Here is a 17,931-nt window from a genome sequence, read left to right on the forward strand (position 1 = left end):
CACCTTCATGAATATACATATCACAGAGTCAAATCAATTTCAAAGCATCTAAATAAATCTAATAATAACTGAAAATTGTCAAATTAAATCTAGTAGTCAATCTGCCAAACTACACATTGTGACATATTAAAACTGTCAAACTAAATGTAGTAATACATTAAACGATAAGAAAAAGAAAATGTAGTGATAGATTAGAACTAATGAACAAAATGTAGTAATAGATTAGAATTAACGAACAAAATGTAGTAATAGATTAGAACTAACAAACAAAATGTAGTAATAGATTAAAACGAACAAAGTGTAGCAACAAATTCAAACCATCAAAATGCAGTAATAAATTAAAACCACCAACCAAGATATAGTAATAGTTTAGAACTGTCAAAGTAAATGTAGTAATAGATTAAAACTGTCAAACAGAATGCACTAATAGATTCGAACTACCATTGGAAATATAGTAATAAATTAAAACTGTCAAACTGAACGTAGTAATAGATTCAAACTACCAAAATACATATTAGAACTGTCAAATTAAACATAGTAATAGATTAAAACTGCCAATCGAAATATAGTAATAAATTACAACCGTCAAACTGTCTGTAGTAATAGATTAAAACTATCAAACTCGGTGTAGTAATAGATCAAAGCTACTAAATTGATAAAAATTGGTATCAAAGTGAAACGATAGTGTCCTATTAAAAGCTTGACCAGGCCGATTTTATCGCTGGTTGCAGACAAACTCGGCCAAGATATTCGCGATTACAGCAACTACGTTCGAAATTAAGTGGCTCCATATTCGGACAGGGGGTACGAAAAGAAGGCAGGAAGGAAGGAAAAGAACAAAAAAATGTATATAAATCAGCGTAAGACGCTCTGGCTCGTGGGGAGAGAGCACCGAATAGTTTTCCCCTCCCTATAACGCCGCCAAATTTAGCTACCGTCGATCCGAGATTCCAGGTTATTAAAAGTAGGCGTGGTTATGTGCTGGAATAGCCGAGAAAACGAAGGAGGTAACAGGTGTATGATGTATTTATACGTTGGTACACTTACGTACGCGTCATCGCCATAACTCTTTGATCGTCTTCCTGGCTTTTACATTTTTTGAAAGTTTGAACTTTTCGAAGTCAGGATGAATGAAATTTATTATTATAGTACTTGTGGATAGTGAATAATCATATCTACAATTTCAACTCGTTATAAGTGGCTAATTGGAAGAGAAATGAATTTAAAGTTACAAAGCATTGCTAGATATACAAATGTTAGAAAAAATTATTAACAAATAAGAGTGGTGTAATGGTGAACACGATGGACTTCAAATTTTTTGACTCAAGTTCAAATCCAATTGAGGGAAATTTTTTTTTTTAATGAATACTATGGAATGGTACCACTAGGGAACTTAGAACTATTTTACAGATGTTTTGGTGTCAATAGTACTTTTTATTTATTATTTATTTTTAATTTATTATGATTAATTAGACAAGGTTATATGAAAGTGTTTTTTATTTGGATTTGGATAAAATTTGACTTGAGTCTAGAACTATGGAAATATGTAGTAGTATTTGATAGTATTAGTAATATTTAGTAATAATTACTAGTACTTGGTGATATTTAGTACCATTTAGAAAATTTTAGTAATATTTAATTATCAACTTTGAAATTATTTCAAAGGCAAGACAAGATCAAGCTATACATACAAATTTTAATAAATTTTACTAAACCTTACTAAACTTTTAATCAATTTTACTAAATTTTTATTTAATGTTAATAAGAACTTACAAAACTTACTGTTGTGTTGAATATTTATTCAATACAGCGCAGCCATTTTGAAAAATGACATTAGCAGTGCACCTAACCTAAAACAAAGGATTTTAGGTTATGGTTAATAGTAATAAAGATGAACAATAATATAAATAAAATAATAATAATATCAATGTCATCTGGTACATTCATCAACAAATATGAATAAATTACTAAAAGAAAAAAAAATCAAAATAATTACCAGTGAGTATGAATTATAATAAAACTTATATCTCAAAGAAACATACGTTAAAGGAAGTCTCGTATCGCAGAAGAGAAGTTGAACTGTAAAAAAAGAAATAATTAATAACAGTCTGAAAAATATTTAATTATTAACCAAGAAACTAAACAATTCTGTCCATATTGTAGGATCTCAATGACAGATTCAAAGAAGAGGAAGACTCAAGGAACAACCTATTCCAAAACAAGAAGAAACTCGAACAAGAAGTAGCCGGCCTGAAGAAAGATATCGAAGACCTCGAGTTGAACCTGCAGAAATCAGAACAAGACAAAGCGACCAAGGATCACCAGATACGTAACTTGAACGACGAAATTGCTCACCAAGACGAACTGATCAACAAATTGAACAAAGAGAAGAAGAACCAAGGAGAAGTTAACCAGAAGACTGCCGAAGAACTCCAAGCCGCTGAGGACAAGGTCAACCATTTGAACAAGGTTAAAGTGAAACTCGAACATACCCTCGACGAACTCGAAGACTCCCTCGAACGTGAAAAGAAATCACGGTGAGTACTTCATTCGTGAATACTTGCAATTTTTATTTTAAAAATTTTTAAGATTTTTGTTGTTCGAGTTTTAATGCTTTCAAGTTTTCAATTATTCAAGTTTTCAAGTGTTCAGGTTTTCAATCATTCAAGTTTTTAGTTAGTCAAATTTTCAATTAGGCATGTTTCCAATTATTCAAGTTTTCAATCATTCAAGTTTCCAATTGTTCAAGTTTTCTTTCTCTCTTCTTGTTCGCGCGTTGCTTAAACCGATCACTAGTCATTTTTTTTTAAGGAAGACCTTATAGATACATTCAAGATAATAGCAATCAAGGTTCACTGCAAATACCGAATAATAAAAAGTAGAGAGTATACTAATATTCGACTAGTAAATTAATACTAATTATACTGAAATCTGTCACAGTGCTGACGTAGAGAAGGCTAAGAGGAAGGTGGAGGGTGACTTGAAACTCACCCAGGAAGCCGTTGCCGACCTCGAAAGGAACAAGAAGGAACTCGAACAGACCATCCAACGCAAAGACAAGGAACTCTCGTCACTCACTGCCAAACTCGAAGACGAGCAGTCGTTGGTGGGCAAATTACAGAAACAGATCAAGGAACTGCAAGCTCGCATCGAAGAACTTGAAGAAGAGGTAAGTCAAAATCTTACTTCACAGAACAAAAACGCAATCGCAAAGAGATGACGATGGTTAAATCGTTAAAGTAACAATTTGTTAAAGATCGAATGTAAATTTGTTAAAGATCGAAGCCGAACGTGGATCCCGCGTCAAAGCTGAGAAACAGCGCAGCGACCTCGCCAGGGAACTTGAGGAACTTGGTGAACGTCTTGAGGAAGCCGGTGGTGCAACCTCAGCTCAAATCGAGCTCAACAAGAAGAGAGAGGCTGAACTCAGCAAGCTCCGCAGGGATCTTGAAGAGGCTAACATTCAACACGAAGCTACCCTTGCCAGTTTGCGCAAGAAGCACAACGATGCCGTCGCCGAAATGGGAGAACAAATCGACACACTCAACAAACTTAAGGCTAGGTAAGGTTTCAAGATTTGGTTAGGGAAGTGATGTGGGCATGGAGCTCATAATATAAGCTCTACGTTTATTTTTAAGCTCTATATGCAATAAACTCTATGTACATGTTCATATGTACAGGTCCATTCACACAGTCATATGTGTATGTGTATGAATATGTCCATATACAATAAACTCTATGTACATGACTATGTATACGTCCATATACAGTAAACTCTATGTACATGTTCATACGTACATGACCATTCACATGTCCATATGTGCATGTATATGTATATGTCCATATACATGTCCATATATGGGTGTGTACATAAGTACATGTCCATATACAATAAACTCTACATACATGCCTATATGTACATATCTATGAACATGTCCATGTACAGTAAACTCTATATTCATATAAATTTGGACAGTGAGTACTATGTTAATATGAGCTTAGGACATGAGCTCTTTGTCAATATTAGCTTATAATATGAGACCCATGTTAATATTACCTTAAAATATTAGCTCTATATTAATATCAGTTTACCATATCAGCTCTATACTAGTACTAGCTTATAATAATATGAACCCTATATTAATATAGGCCATGTATAATATAATATAGGCCTATGTTAATATAAGCACTATATTAAGATAGCTTTATAAGTAGCCTCCTATATAAATTAATTCCAAATTAAAAGATTAGATTAGATGTCATACAACGCATCAAGTTTAGTATTTTAATTTCAAAGTGAAGAAAAAGGAAAGATATAACGAAATGTTTTCAATAGGGCCGAAAAAGGCCGCCATGACATCCACGCCGAGCTCAACAATTCTCGCGCTACGACGGATCAAGTTGCCAGGGAGAAGGTACATTGAAATCGTGGGGAATGCAGAAATTTGTCCTGAAATTTGTCCTGTTTATTTTGGAGAGTTATGTATATTTGTAGTAGACTTTCGTTGTGTTGTCGAGTGCGCATGGATCACTGCGCAGGCTGGTGGCGCCCTCTAATCAAAATGGCGCGTAGGGGCCATAAAAACTTACAGTATCAGAAACCATATGTAAATTTATGGTTTCTAAATTTAGAGAAAGGTGGAAATTTTCAAAGTTGGAAGTTGAAGAATTTAGAAATTGGGAGAAGTAAAAATTGGGAAGTGTAGAAATTGGGAGAAGTGGAAATTGGGAAATGTAAAATTTGAAAAGTGTAGAAATTGGGGGATGCAAGAATTGAAAAATGTAGAAATTGGAAAATGCAAAAATTGAAAAATGTAGAAAATGGTAGATGTAGAAATTGGGAAATCAGCCAACTACCTAACCAAATAATTCAGCGCAACTCTCACGCCACCACGGCAATATAACAAGAGTCTACCACCGTTTGTCCGAGTTTCAAAGTCCGTCCCTCAATCGGAAACTAAAATTCTTCGAAATATGACTCTAATTGTCTTGACATTTTGCATCACGCGTCATGTTCGGCCCCTTCCCATTGGACTTCATCCCGAGAACAAGCACGACAATAATATTATTAATTTTCAGGTCGCCACCAAAATATATCTTGTAAACATTTAATCATATCCAAAATCTCCTAATATCCCACTTGTGCTAATTGTCCTTTGAATCTGTTTTCATGTGAACTAGGGTTGAAAAGGATAAGGTTCAGTACTTCAGCGAACTGAACGACATGCGCGCATCCGTAGACCACCTGAGCAACGAGAAGGTAAGATCCCTGTTCGAGAAATCAAGAAGCAGACTAACGCAATTAACAGCTTCAAGTTGCAGCCGGAGAACAGGAGACTAAATATCCGAATGTTACATGTTGCGTCGTTGAAGAGTGTGACCAGCTTGCAATGCTTGCTCGTTTGTACCTTGTCATCTTCGTTTCTGGATGATAGCTTCATAAATTCTCTTAATTTGACTATAAATTGAAAAGGATCAAGGTCACCCACCTTGCAGACATCACTCGCTTAAGTTTAACTCGCAGCCTTTTAACCCAATCTTCCAGAAACGAATACAAGATCCCGACCTAGATGTGATCCGTCCATCTAACGTTTTGAAATGTTTTCCAAATAGGCTGCCCAAGAAAAGATCGTGAAACAACTCCAACATCAACTGAACGAGACCCAGGGCAAACTTGAAGAGGTGAACCGCACATTGAACGACTTCGATGCCGCCAAGAAGAAGCTGTCGATCGAGAACAGCGACTTGTTACGCCAGCTGGAGGAAGCCGAATCCCAGGTCAGCCAGCTCTCGAAGATCAAGATCTCGCTGACGACGCAGTTGGAGGACACGAAACGATTGGCCGACGAGGAATCGAGGGAACGCGCTACGCTCCTCGGCAAATTCCGCAACCTGGAACACGACTTGGACAACATTCGGGAACAAGTGGAGGAAGAAGCAGAAGGCAAGGCGGACTTACAGAGGCAATTGAGCAAGGCGAACGCAGAGGCACAATTATGGCGCACGAAATACGAGTCGGAAGGAGTTGCCAGAGCGGAAGAACTGGAAGAAGCCAAGAGGAAGCTGCAGGCCCGGTTGGCGGAGGCGGAAGAAACGATCGAATCTCTCAACCAGAAGGTCATTGCGCTCGAGAAAACGAAACAGAGGCTATCCACCGAAGTGGAGGACCTCCAGATCGAAGTGGACCGAGCTACAGCCATTGCGAACGCGGCCGAGAAGAAACAAAAGGCCTTCGACAAAATTATTGGGGAATGGAAGCTCAAGGTGGATGACCTTGCAGCCGAATTGGACGCCAGCCAGAAGGAATGCCGCAACTACAGCACGGAACTGTTCAGACTCAGAGGTAACTTCTTGTGTTCTTGATAAATATAGTAGCTAATATAGAAGCTTTATAACAATAATAGCTATAGTTCCAGTTTTAACTCTTATACTTTCTGTTTGAACCAGGCGCATACGAAGAAGGCCAGGAACAACTGGAAGCAGTACGTCGCGAGAACAAGAACCTCGCCGACGAGGTGAAAGACCTGCTGGACCAGATCGGCGAAGGTGGACGCAACATCCACGAGATCGAGAAGGCCAGGAAGCGCCTGGAGGCTGAGAAGGACGAACTCCAAGCCGCCCTTGAGGAAGCCGAAGCTGCTCTAGAACAAGAAGAGAACAAGGTGCTGCGTAGCCAGCTTGAACTCAGCCAGGTCAGACAAGAGATCGACCGAAGAATCCAGGAGAAGGAAGAGGAATTCGAGAACACCAGAAAGAACCACCAACGCGCTCTCGACTCCATGCAAGCATCGCTCGAGGCAGAAGCTAAGGTACGCCGACGATCACCTTATAACTATCTTTCCTAGAAACGAAATTACGAGTTTATTCAAATTTACAGGGCAAAGCTGAAGCACTGCGCATGAAGAAGAAGTTGGAGGCTGACATCAACGAGCTGGAGATCGCTCTGGATCACGCCAACAAAGCCAACGCTGAGGCCCAGAAGAACATCAAGAGATATCAGCAGCAACTGAAGGACGTACAGACCGCCCTCGAAGAGGAACAACGAGCACGCGATGAGGCGAGAGAACTTCTTGGAATCTCCGAGCGCAGAGCGAACGCTCTCCAGAATGAACTCGAAGAGAGCCGCACTCTTCTGGAACAGGCAGACCGCGGACGTCGCCAGGCTGAACAGGAGTTGGCCGACTGCCACGAACAGCTGAACGAACTTGGTGCACAGAACGCCTCCATCTCCGCTGCCAAGAGGAAACTCGAGGCTGAACTCCAGACTCTCCACGTGAGTATCAACATCTAAGTTCCAATTAGAACTATTAGAATTACAATCCAATTACAGAACCTTGCATTACACAATTGATTGACTCTTTGCAGTCTGATCTGGACGAACTGTTGAACGAGGCCAAGAACTCCGAAGAGAAGGCGAAGAAGGCGATGGTTGATGCCGCCAGGTTGGCTGACGAACTCAGAGCCGAACAAGACCACGCTCAGACCCAGGAGAAACTGCGTAAGGCTCTTGAGACTCAAATCAAGGAGCTCCAGGTGCGTCTGGATGAAGCTGAAGCGAACGCTCTGAAGGGTGGCAAGAAGGCTATCCAGAAACTAGAACAACGCGTGCGTGAATTGGAGAACGAACTTGACGGAGAACAGAGGAGACACGCTGACGCACAGAAGAACCTCCGCAAATCTGAACGCCGCATCAAGGAGCTCAGCTTCCAGGTACGTGACTTGCAAATACAAGTCTACATCATCTTGTTATTATATTTCGTCATTTTGTTATTACATTGTTATACTACGTTTGTTATATGATATTGTACTTTTATTGATTATGATTTTAAAATTGTTTAGGCGGATGAAGACCGCAAGAACCACGAGCGCATGCAAGACCTCGTCGACAAGCTCCAGCAGAAGATCAAGACGTACAAGAGACAGATCGAGGAGGCTGAAGAGATCGCTGCTCTGAACCTCGCCAAATTCCGCAAAGCTCAGCAAGAACTCGAGGAAGCGGAAGAAAGGGCAGACCTTGCTGAACAGGCCATCACCAAGTTCCGCACCAAGGGACGTGGAGGAAGTGCCGCGCGTGGATTGAGCCCAGCGGTAAGCATCCCACTTAATCCCTGATTTATTGCAGGTTCGGGTGTTCGGTTTTTCTTCTTTTTTTTTCGATCTCATTGAAGGATCCACATGTATCCGCTTACGAATATTTACCGACGACATTGTCGAACTTTTGCGAATTTGACCCTCGATTTCACGGTCGAAATAGGTTAGAAAATGGCGCGGTTGCACTCGAAGATCGAAGCGTTCGCTTCGATGAGGGTGCGAAATAAAGCATTTCTAATTCTGAATCTGTATGTCCCTGTATAGCCCCAACAGAAGCGTAAGGCGCCCTCCGCAATGGAGTAAACAGCATCGCGCCGGTCCATGTAAGTTTCAGCACGTGTTCAGCACGTGTGTGTTTGTCGAGAGATAACAGATCACAATAATCGCACAGAACAATTTCAGACGAACAGAATTGTTCCACGGGGTGTTAAGTATTCGGAATTTTGGTGTTTTGCTGAACTGACTGGTCCTTGGTCCAATTCACTTCAGCGAATTTGCCCAGATAATTCGTTCTTTCTTGACACCCTGTATACAACCCCCATTCCACTGATCGTCAGTGTCAGTTTTGAACCCGTGTGAGCTGATAACACTTCAGGGGGCACACCTTACACGAGTATGAGCTTGGTCCTCATGAATTAACGTTGTGATCACCCATCCCAGTACTCACGTTAGTTCACGATAGTTCACGAATAGATCCCTCTGTATTCTCGTTAGAGCTTGATTAGACTCGTGTACGAATTTCTTTATATATGTGTTTTTCGATATAGTTAGTATTTAACATCTTCCAGTTCGGTTTCCTTTGAAGCCGAAAAGTTCGAGAGGTACTACGACCCTCCATTACCTCTTTTCCGACAGCAGCGCCATCTGCAGTGACGCCATCGAACGTATGTGGAAACGACACAGAGAACGTGTCTCCCAATGTTTTTGTTTATCGGATACTCGTTCCTTTTCTATGGGATTCTATGGCGATTTTCCTTGTGGTTGTTCTAAATAGAAACACTTGTTAAAACTTCCCTAACTTCTTCCTCGCTCCGCCCTCGTTAAGGTTCATATTTCTTCTATTGTTTACCCGGACAAAATTTGACCTCTTTATAGACTCGCTGATTGCGAGAATATACACAGGTCGTATTCTGAATGTTACTAGTCTAGTTACTATAAGTAATGGCAGCCTAAGGAGAGACCTAGGGTATAGGAGAGACCTATACCTAAACATCTTACCCAAGATTTTGATCTATCTTGTTCCAAACAAATTTTTCCAAAAATCACTTAGCGAACCAAGTGAACAAACCTTGGAGAACCAAGGAAAAATTGAACGTAGATGTGGACAGATAAAGAGAGGGGTAGTATCCTGTTCCCACACGTTTCCTGCGGAGCCAAAGTTGCACTGCGCAACTTCCCGCTTTCAGAAAGTAGTCCCGAAAATGAACGTTGACTCTAAAATAATTGTGTTTCGTTTCTTTCAGCCACATCGACCTGCGTTCAAACCCCAATTGGATGGTTCCGCATTCCCGCCACGCTTCGACCTGCAGCCCGATGGTGATCTGTAAAAATCTCTGACGACCACCGTAACCCGTTTAGAAACTTGATCGTTACAGCTTGACAAAACGAACGAATCGATCGCAACACCGGCGACAACTTTCATCGTGTCATCTCATCGAACAAAGCTCATCCCTTTCATCATCGTATCTACACACACACGTACACATGTCTATACATACACAACACAGAGGACACACACCATCGCGTTGAAGTTAAATCGTTGTCGCGTCAACCAAACGACACGAGATGTCCGTGCTTGGTCACTTTTGCCAGTTACCGAAATAAAAGAGAATAAAAGAATAATGGCGGAATCGTTGAAAATTTCATTGTCGTCAGTCGCAAGTCAGTGTAACAAATTTATGGGGAAAGGGATGCTATTTTAAAAATAATAATGTATAATCTTCACCACTCGCGCTGACGGTCGAGGAAAGAGAGAGTGATAGATAGAATGATAGTGGGAGAGCAAGAGAGAAAGCGAGAGAAAAGATGCGAGCGGTCGAGAGGGCAGGAGCCAGCAGAGAAATTTTCAAACGTATTTTATTGAATCGCGTGGCTGATAGGAATAAATATGTGCATACTGGCATACGCGCGTATCAAGCGGACGAATCGATAATACGAAAAAATGTTGAAACACAAAAAAAAACAAACAAAAAAAAAATGAAACGATAACACACGTTGCTAAAGAGAAACACAGAACGAAAATAATAGAACGAGATTACACGTAAACAAGACGAGAAATTGATAAAAAATGATAGTAGTCGTGGATTTGAACGGCGGCGCGCATTATTATGTATGTCATCCAAATGATAATCCTACCCTATAAACTTAATTGTAATTTATAAAGTAATATGTATTTATTAAAATAAATAAGCAATAAATAAAATTAAGAACTAATCGTGGCGTTTGTTATTTCTTTGTATAATTATCTAATTAAAGGGTCCAACTTTTATAAACAATTATAGGAGTTTCCCAAGCTTCCCAATTTCAAATTGTTCAAAAATTAATATTTGAATTTTAAATTTTTTAACAATCAGAGATAGAAACAGACAGAGACAGACAGAGACAGAGACAGACAGAGGCAGAGACAGACAGAGACAGAGACAGAGACAGAGACAGACAGTATTCGAACAATCAGTATTCAAACTCCAATTTTTCCAAAAACTAGAAAACAAGAAATACAAGTTTCAATCAAAATTGCATTTTTATTAAATCTTACACAGTAACATGATCTATTGAATATATTATATTACCCTTTATAACACTCAGTCTTATACGTATCTTAGACGGTCCAAAACAGGTAACTGAAACTTCATCAAATACCCAACTATTTATCTAATATTCTTTTTCACTTCTTTACGTAACAATTGTTTGAACTGTCCCTTCACATGCTCCCATGCCGTGAACTTTTCTGTGCTGATTCCCCATTCCTTGCAGGTTTGCTCGAAAGCTGGTACACACAGAGGTAAGTAAGAATGGTCTACGGTTGGTAGAAGATGGTGGAGACCGTGTAAGCCGAAAGTGGTCAGGACCAGGAAATCTGAATCGTCGATCACTTTTCGTTCCCTTACGGCGTCCAGTTCCATCAAACCCCAGTCGAGATCTTCCCTGTAGAATATTACACGTTAATTTACATTATTTGTATTATTAATTCCATTACTATATGTCTATTATTATATCTACTAATATTATTTTGGCTATACGGTAATATCTTCTGCAGGACATCTTTCCAGCTACACACAATACGATTTGAATTTTAGATTCATTTAATTTTAAATATCATTGTAGAGTCAAATTTAACCTTGTTAATATTGTAAACTTGTAATTAAATATTTAATTGTATTCTTTGAGTAATATACTTAATTATATATGTGGAGTGATATATTTCATTTTATATTCAAAGCAGTATAACTAACAATAAGCTGTACTATACTGAAATATACTATAGCACATCTATTTCATATTTTATTATTTCAATTTGTTTTTGCAATTTAATGTAACATACTCAATATTCTTTTATGTTGCCATAAAGTACTTATAAGTAAAATGAATCGTTTCTGCAATACTTTGATTTTTCAACCAATGATACTAATTTTACGAACCTGCAAACGTCGCCATCATGGAAAATGTCCGGATGATGATGCGCCGCATTAAAGCCGATCATACCGAACACAAAACTTCCCATCAGCATAATCAAAAGCCAGAATTTTATAACTGTCAAAAAGTGGGGTGTGAAGAACAGCATCAATGTTGGAAGGAAAAATGGTATGGCATCACGGAATTCGAATTTTTTGTATTCGAAGAACACTGAGTAATATCTGTAATGAACATAACATTGTTAGCAAGCGTATGAAACAGTAAGATAACTCAATTATGTTAAAACAAGATATATAATGATTGTGGAGAATCATACTCGGTTGGTTAAATTCGCAAAACTTTTGAAGATCAATCAGAAAGGTGACCTCGATAACACATATGAAGATCAAGGTCACATGCATACACTTATTATATATACAATATTTTTTATTTATAAAAGAAAATTATGCTGTTTAAATAATGCTTTGTAAATTATGCAATTTACTCTTTATAACTAAAACTGTAAATAAGAAACGAAATACAGAACCTCTTAATCATCTCCGAGAAGAACAGAAGGCCCCACACAACGGGACTTATGAGTTGACTGAAAAAGGCGCGGAACATGGACTTCTTTTTATATGGCAACCACTGAAGAAATGGTTCGACCGTATAAACTTCATAGTCCCAAAGAGTATTGGGATAAGTATGATGGCTCATCGCGTGTGAGATACGCCAATCCTTCGAGGACATAGCACTCATGTCGAAATAGTACATTCGGAAGTTGTCTCGCATGTGAAAGTAATTGTGAGCTATTACTGTGGTCCATGCAAGGAAGAGCCCTGGACAAAAATTAAAATTATTGTATAGTTATCGAATGTGGGAACAGAGTTTTCGTGATGAAAAATGAAATGATGATGATAATTATTACTTAATTATAGCATGTGTAATAATGTAACGTAGCGATATAATGTCTGCTGGTATCATTCGTAGAAATTTAAGTTCAATATGTGAGATTGTGGAAGTGTAGTAGAAGAAAGCAATGGTATGGAATGTCTAGTGGAAAGAAACAATGGTATTACTACGCATAGTGGTACTACGCAAGGCGATGCTGCGCAGGGTGGTACTACGCAAGATGGTACTGCGCATAGTGGTATTACGCAAGGTGGTACTACGCAAGGTAGGTACTACGCAAGGTGGTATAGCGTATGGTAGGTACTACGCAAGTTGGTACTCCGCATGGCGGATACTGCGCATGGTAGGTATTACTCAAGGTGATACTACGCGCAGTAGATACTGCACAAGGTAGTACTACGCAAGGTGGTACTGCGCATGGTAGGTACTACGCATGCAAGTTTACCCTATGCTGTTACTGCACATAGCAAATACTACGCATGGTAATAATACACGCGCAAATATTACACATGGTGGTACTACACAAAATAAATACTACAAATGGCAGTACTACGCCGAGTAAATACCATGCATGGCAAATACTACGCTTGTTAAATATTACGCATGGTAGTTCTACACGTGGTAAATACTACACATGGTAGTACTACGCTTAGTCAATACTACGCAAGACGATACTACGTTTGATAATAATAATGTACACGATATTATTGCACTCGGTATTACTGCGCATGGCGGTACTGCGCATGGTAGGTACTACGCAAGGTGGTACTACGCAAGGTGGTACTTACTGTGCATAGTAGGTACTACGCAAGGTGGTACTACGCGCAGTAGATACTGCACAAGGTAGTACTACGCAAGGTGGTACTGCGCATGGTAGGTACTACACAAGGTGATACTACGCATGACGGTACTGCGCAAGGTGATACTGCGCATAGTGGTACTACGCATGGTAGATACTACGCAAAGTGGTACTGCACATAGTAGGCACTATGCAAGGTGGTACTACGCATGACGGTACTGCGCAAGGCGATACTGCGCATAGTGGTACTACGCAAGGTGGTACTACGCAAGGTGGTACTGCGCATGGTAGGTACTACTCATGCAAGTTTACCCCATGCTGTTACTGCACATAGCAAATACTACGCATGGTAATAATACACGCGGTAAATACTACACATGGTGGTACTACACAAAATAAATACTGCAAATGGCAGTACTACGCCGAGTAAATACCATGCATGGTGATACCACGCATGGCAAATACTACGCGTGTTAAATATTACGTATGGTAGTTCTACACGTGGTAAATACTACACATGGTGGTACTACGCTTAGTCAATCCTACGCAAGACGGTACTACGTTTGATAATAATAATGTACACGATGTTATTGCACTCGGTATTACTGCGCAGGATAGTACTGCGCATGGCGGTACTGCGCAGAATAACACTGCGCAAGACGGTACTGCGCAGGTACCACCTTATGCAGTACTACTATGCGTAGTACTACTCACAAGGATACTACACATGAAAATATAATACGATAAATAGAACGTTTTATAAAACAACATATAACTATACAAAGCGAGCTAATACAACTCAGAATAAAAAAATGCGTGATGATAAAAAATAAACTAATATATATTGTAGCAAAGCAATGTTAGATAAAACATGAAAATGAGAAAATAATACGCATTAAAATGACATGTACCAGTTCAAACACGTAGTATATGTATAAACGTGTTTTCTCTAAGAGAAGTCTCTTTGTAAGTTCAAAAATCGGCAGTGTAACGGAAATCTATAACTGTAACATTCCGTTAAAAAATATCAGAGATATTGTGACATACTAACCAGCAAAAACGATGATAAGATAGGATTGCAACGAGACCGCTGCAATACTGAGCGTAATTGTGGTCATGGCGAGCAGATCTGCGATTAAGTTCGTTTTTCTCGATGGCCGATGAAAATCGACGTTCTTCAACGCTTCTAGGGCGCGCTTTTTGAAAGTGTTATAGAAGCCATTAGGTGCGAACGTTAATGGTATCGATCGTGGTGCAGCTGCCTCCTTTACGAAGAATTTTGGAAGAAGCTTGTACGCCCTTTCTGTCAGATGATGCGACTGTAAAAATAAATTTGTTTTAGTTAAATAGACTGAGAACAGTTGTAGGATTGCAGAATTACAGAATTGTATAAGTGTGGAATTGTATACCTGTAGAATTGTAAATTTGCGGGGTTGTGTAATTGTAGAGTTGCAGATTTATAGAATTGTAAATTTATGGAATTGTAAAGTTGTAGAGAAGTCGAATTGTAGAATTGTGAAAATAGTGAGTTGCAGAATTGTAGAGACGCAGAATGTAGAATTGTGGGGATGCAGAATTGTGGAATTGTAGTACTGTGGTATTGTAGAAACGCATAATTGTAGAATTGTAGAATTGTAAGGATGCTGAACTGTAGAATAACAAATTTATGCAGTTGTGCAGATATAGAATTGTACAATGTATAGATGTGGAATTATGAAGCTGTTAGATTGTAGAATTGTGGTATTGTGGAATTGTGGAATTGTGGAATTGTGGTATTGTGGAATTGTGGAATTGTAGACTCGTGGAATTGTGAAGTTGTGAAATTGTAAAATTATGGATTTGTGGTATTATGAAATTGTGGAATTTTGGAATTGTGGAATTTTGGAAATGTGGAATCGTGGAATCGTGAAATTGTAAATTTGTGAATTTGTGAATTTGTGAATTTGTATAATTGTGGATTTGTGGATTTGTGAAATTGTAGAATTGTGGAATCGTGGGATTGTCGATTTATGGAATTGTGGAATTGTGAAATTGCGAAATGGTGAAATTGTGAAAATCTGGAATTGTGATGTTACAGAATTATGAAATGGTGAAATTGCAATATTATGGATTTGTGGATCTGTGAAATTGTGAAGTTGTAGAATTGTGGAATCGTGGGATTGTCGATTTATGGAATTGTGGAATTGTGAAACTGCGAAATGGTGAAATTGTGGAAATCTGGAATTGTGATGTTACAGAATTATGAAATGGTGAAATTGCAATATTATGGATTTGTGGATCTGTGAAGTTGTAGAATTGTGGAATCGTGGAATTGTAGATTTATGGAATTGTGAAATTGTGAAACTGGGAAATGGTGAAATTTAATGAAATCTGGAATTGTGATGTTTCAGAATTATGAAATGATGATATTGTGAAATTGTGAAAATGTGGAATTGTAGTGTTCTAGAATTTTAAAATTGTGGAATTGTGGAATTATGGAATTGTAAAATTGTAAACTTACAGAATTGAGAAATTGTACAATCATAAAATGATGAAAACCTAGAACTTGATACTACAATAAAATTTTTTAACCAATGTCGTAATAAATAAGCGATTAATTATTCAGTAATAAATAACTGATTAATTAATGATAAATAACCGATTAATAATTCTGTGATAAGTGATTAATTACTCTGTAGCAGCCAAAAAAATAATTGATAAGATATACGGTTTAATTACCTCAAAAATTTCTGTAATATCTGTGCCTTTCGTTAGACGGATCCATTCCTCTCCTCCTGGATGATTTTTCGCAAAACCTTCCAAATCGTACAAATTATCTCGAATTCTCCATAAATCCTCCGCGCCATCTATCTCTCTTCTTCCTTCGATATAAGAGTACTGTGTTTTAAATTTTTTTTCTCTCGCTGGAAATGGTCCGAAGCCAGGTATAGAGCTCTCTATTGCTGGCATGATTCTGCCGTTAGTTTGTTTCTAAAAAAAATTTGAAATCAAATTCTTGTACAAAGTTTAAAATTATCGATATGTTACGAAATTATAATCGACTCTTAAAAGACTCATTTTAATGCTTAATTGCGGAGATACAGTTATGTAAATTATTTTAAGAATAACTGCACATATTCGTTGTTATTTAAGACGTAACCGTATTTGTAGATAATTCAAGATTCATTATAACTCGAATAATCAGCAAGAAATAACAACGCAATGTTTGTTGGTCTCAGAAGTCTTGTTCGCTCAGAAATATGGAAATTGTTTGAATAATTTTTTAATTCATAAATGGTGTATTTTAGAAGAAATTTAGAAATCAAGAAATTTAGAGATGCAGGAATTAAAAAATTTAGAGATACAGAAATTTAAAAATTTTTTAAGAATTCAGAAATTTGCAAATTCAGAAATTTCAGAAATTTCAGAAATGTGCTAATTTTGAAATTCAGAAATCCATTTGGAGATTCAGAAATTAAAAAATTAAAAAATATAGAAATTTAGAAACTTATAAATTCTGCAATTTAAAAATTTAGTACCTTAGAAAATAAAAAATTAATAGTTGTGGACATTAAAAAATTTAGAAAAAAATCTTCAAATCTATAGGCTTAGGTAGAAATTATATTAATTAATTATAATTAAAATTATATATTAAACAGTAATTAAATTTTCAAACCTCCAAAGTTTCAAATTTCCAAATTCACAAATTTTCAAATATTTTAGCTAACACAATATATAGCCATTTCTACAAAATTTCCTCTCTGTAACAATATAACAACTACAATAAATATGCGACGTCATATATAACAATTATTAATAACAATTATTAATAATTACTGAGATATACAATTCAGAAATTCAGATAAATTCCTATATAGTTACTTTATTTATATAAAATAATTCTAAACTAAATTACGAATAAACTACAATTAACAACTAAACAAATAAACAATGAAATTACCAGCAAACAAATATGTTTACGTATGCAAGTAAAACTGTTTACAATCCAGTCACCGAGGAATATTGATCAACATCGACTGTGCTGAATTTGATCGTCAAACTGACTGATGAAAATACGTGTAGTACAGCAATTTCTCGCTCTTATGTTCTTTCATATATGCACACACATATGTGTAAGTGTAAAAAGAACACCTACTACCGCTTTGAATCGTAGTCTGAACTTTGACCTCAAAAGTGATATCCAATTCCAGCTACCGATAAGTCGCTAACGCATTCGCACAGGAGCAAGCGAATACGATCTTCTAAATAAGGATAAACATGCTGTGCGTATAAAAATTACGGAAATATTGGAATATCGGATGGGAAATATTTTTTATAGGAAATTCAATTCATTGAATGAATTTAGTGAAAGGAGTTGAAAGTTTTAAGGATTTTATGTTAGAAAAGAGTATCAAGTATTCTAATATTACGAGATGGCGCATAGGAGGATGACTCAGGAGTTTCAGTAGGTTGATGGAAAAAAAGAGAGCAAGAAGCGTAGATGATTTTTCTTGGAGGAACTTTTGAAAATTTCAGAA

The 17,931-nt window shown here is 37.6% G+C and overlaps 2 protein-coding genes across 34 annotated transcripts in view; one reads left to right on the plus strand and one right to left on the minus strand.

The window, feature by feature from the left end:
* The window catches only part of Mhc (myosin heavy chain), a 60,230-nt gene extending 49,706 nt beyond the window's left edge, over positions 1–10,524 (plus strand). For 24 of the 33 annotated variants that reach the window (XM_012292177.2, XM_076541122.1, XM_076541109.1 and 21 more), the window contains exons 17-26: positions 2,164–2,537; positions 2,941–3,169; positions 3,279–3,562; positions 5,182–5,260; positions 5,614–6,343; positions 6,448–6,809; positions 6,878–7,273; positions 7,366–7,710; positions 7,840–8,088; positions 9,555–10,524. In XM_012292177.2, the coding sequence (XP_012147567.1) occupies positions 2,164–2,537; positions 2,941–3,169; positions 3,279–3,562; positions 5,182–5,260; positions 5,614–6,343; positions 6,448–6,809; positions 6,878–7,273; positions 7,366–7,710; positions 7,840–8,088; positions 9,555–9,638 (3,132 nt within the window). In that variant the 3' untranslated portion in view covers positions 9,639–10,524. Of the gene's footprint in view, positions 1–2,163; positions 2,538–2,940; positions 3,170–3,278; positions 3,563–4,336; positions 4,416–5,181; positions 5,261–5,613; positions 6,344–6,447; positions 6,810–6,877; positions 7,274–7,365; positions 7,711–7,839; positions 8,089–8,355; positions 8,415–9,554 lie in introns of all 33 variants that reach the window. The other 9 variants (XM_076541126.1, XM_076541127.1, XM_076541120.1 and 6 more) reach the window with 2 other exon arrangements.
* Positions 10,525–10,812: 288 nt separating this feature from the next.
* Cyt-b5-r (Cytochrome b5-related) lies at positions 10,813–17,512 on the minus strand. The gene is made up of 6 exons (XM_003706210.3): positions 17,355–17,512; positions 16,133–16,384; positions 14,466–14,733; positions 12,251–12,542; positions 11,730–11,945; positions 10,813–11,235 (listed from the first exon to the last, which is right to left on the minus strand). Exons 2-6 carry the CDS (start codon positions 16,361–16,363, stop codon positions 10,959–10,961), a joined length of 1,284 nt encoding a protein of 427 aa, XP_003706258.1. The 5' UTR covers positions 16,364–16,384; positions 17,355–17,512; the 3' UTR covers positions 10,813–10,958.
* Between the last annotated feature and the right edge of the window lie 419 nt (positions 17,513–17,931).

This window comes from Megachile rotundata, chromosome 16, assembly GCF_050947335.1.
Source record: "Megachile rotundata isolate GNS110a chromosome 16, iyMegRotu1, whole genome shotgun sequence".
Lineage (NCBI taxonomy): Eukaryota > Metazoa > Arthropoda > Insecta > Hymenoptera > Megachilidae > Megachile > Megachile rotundata.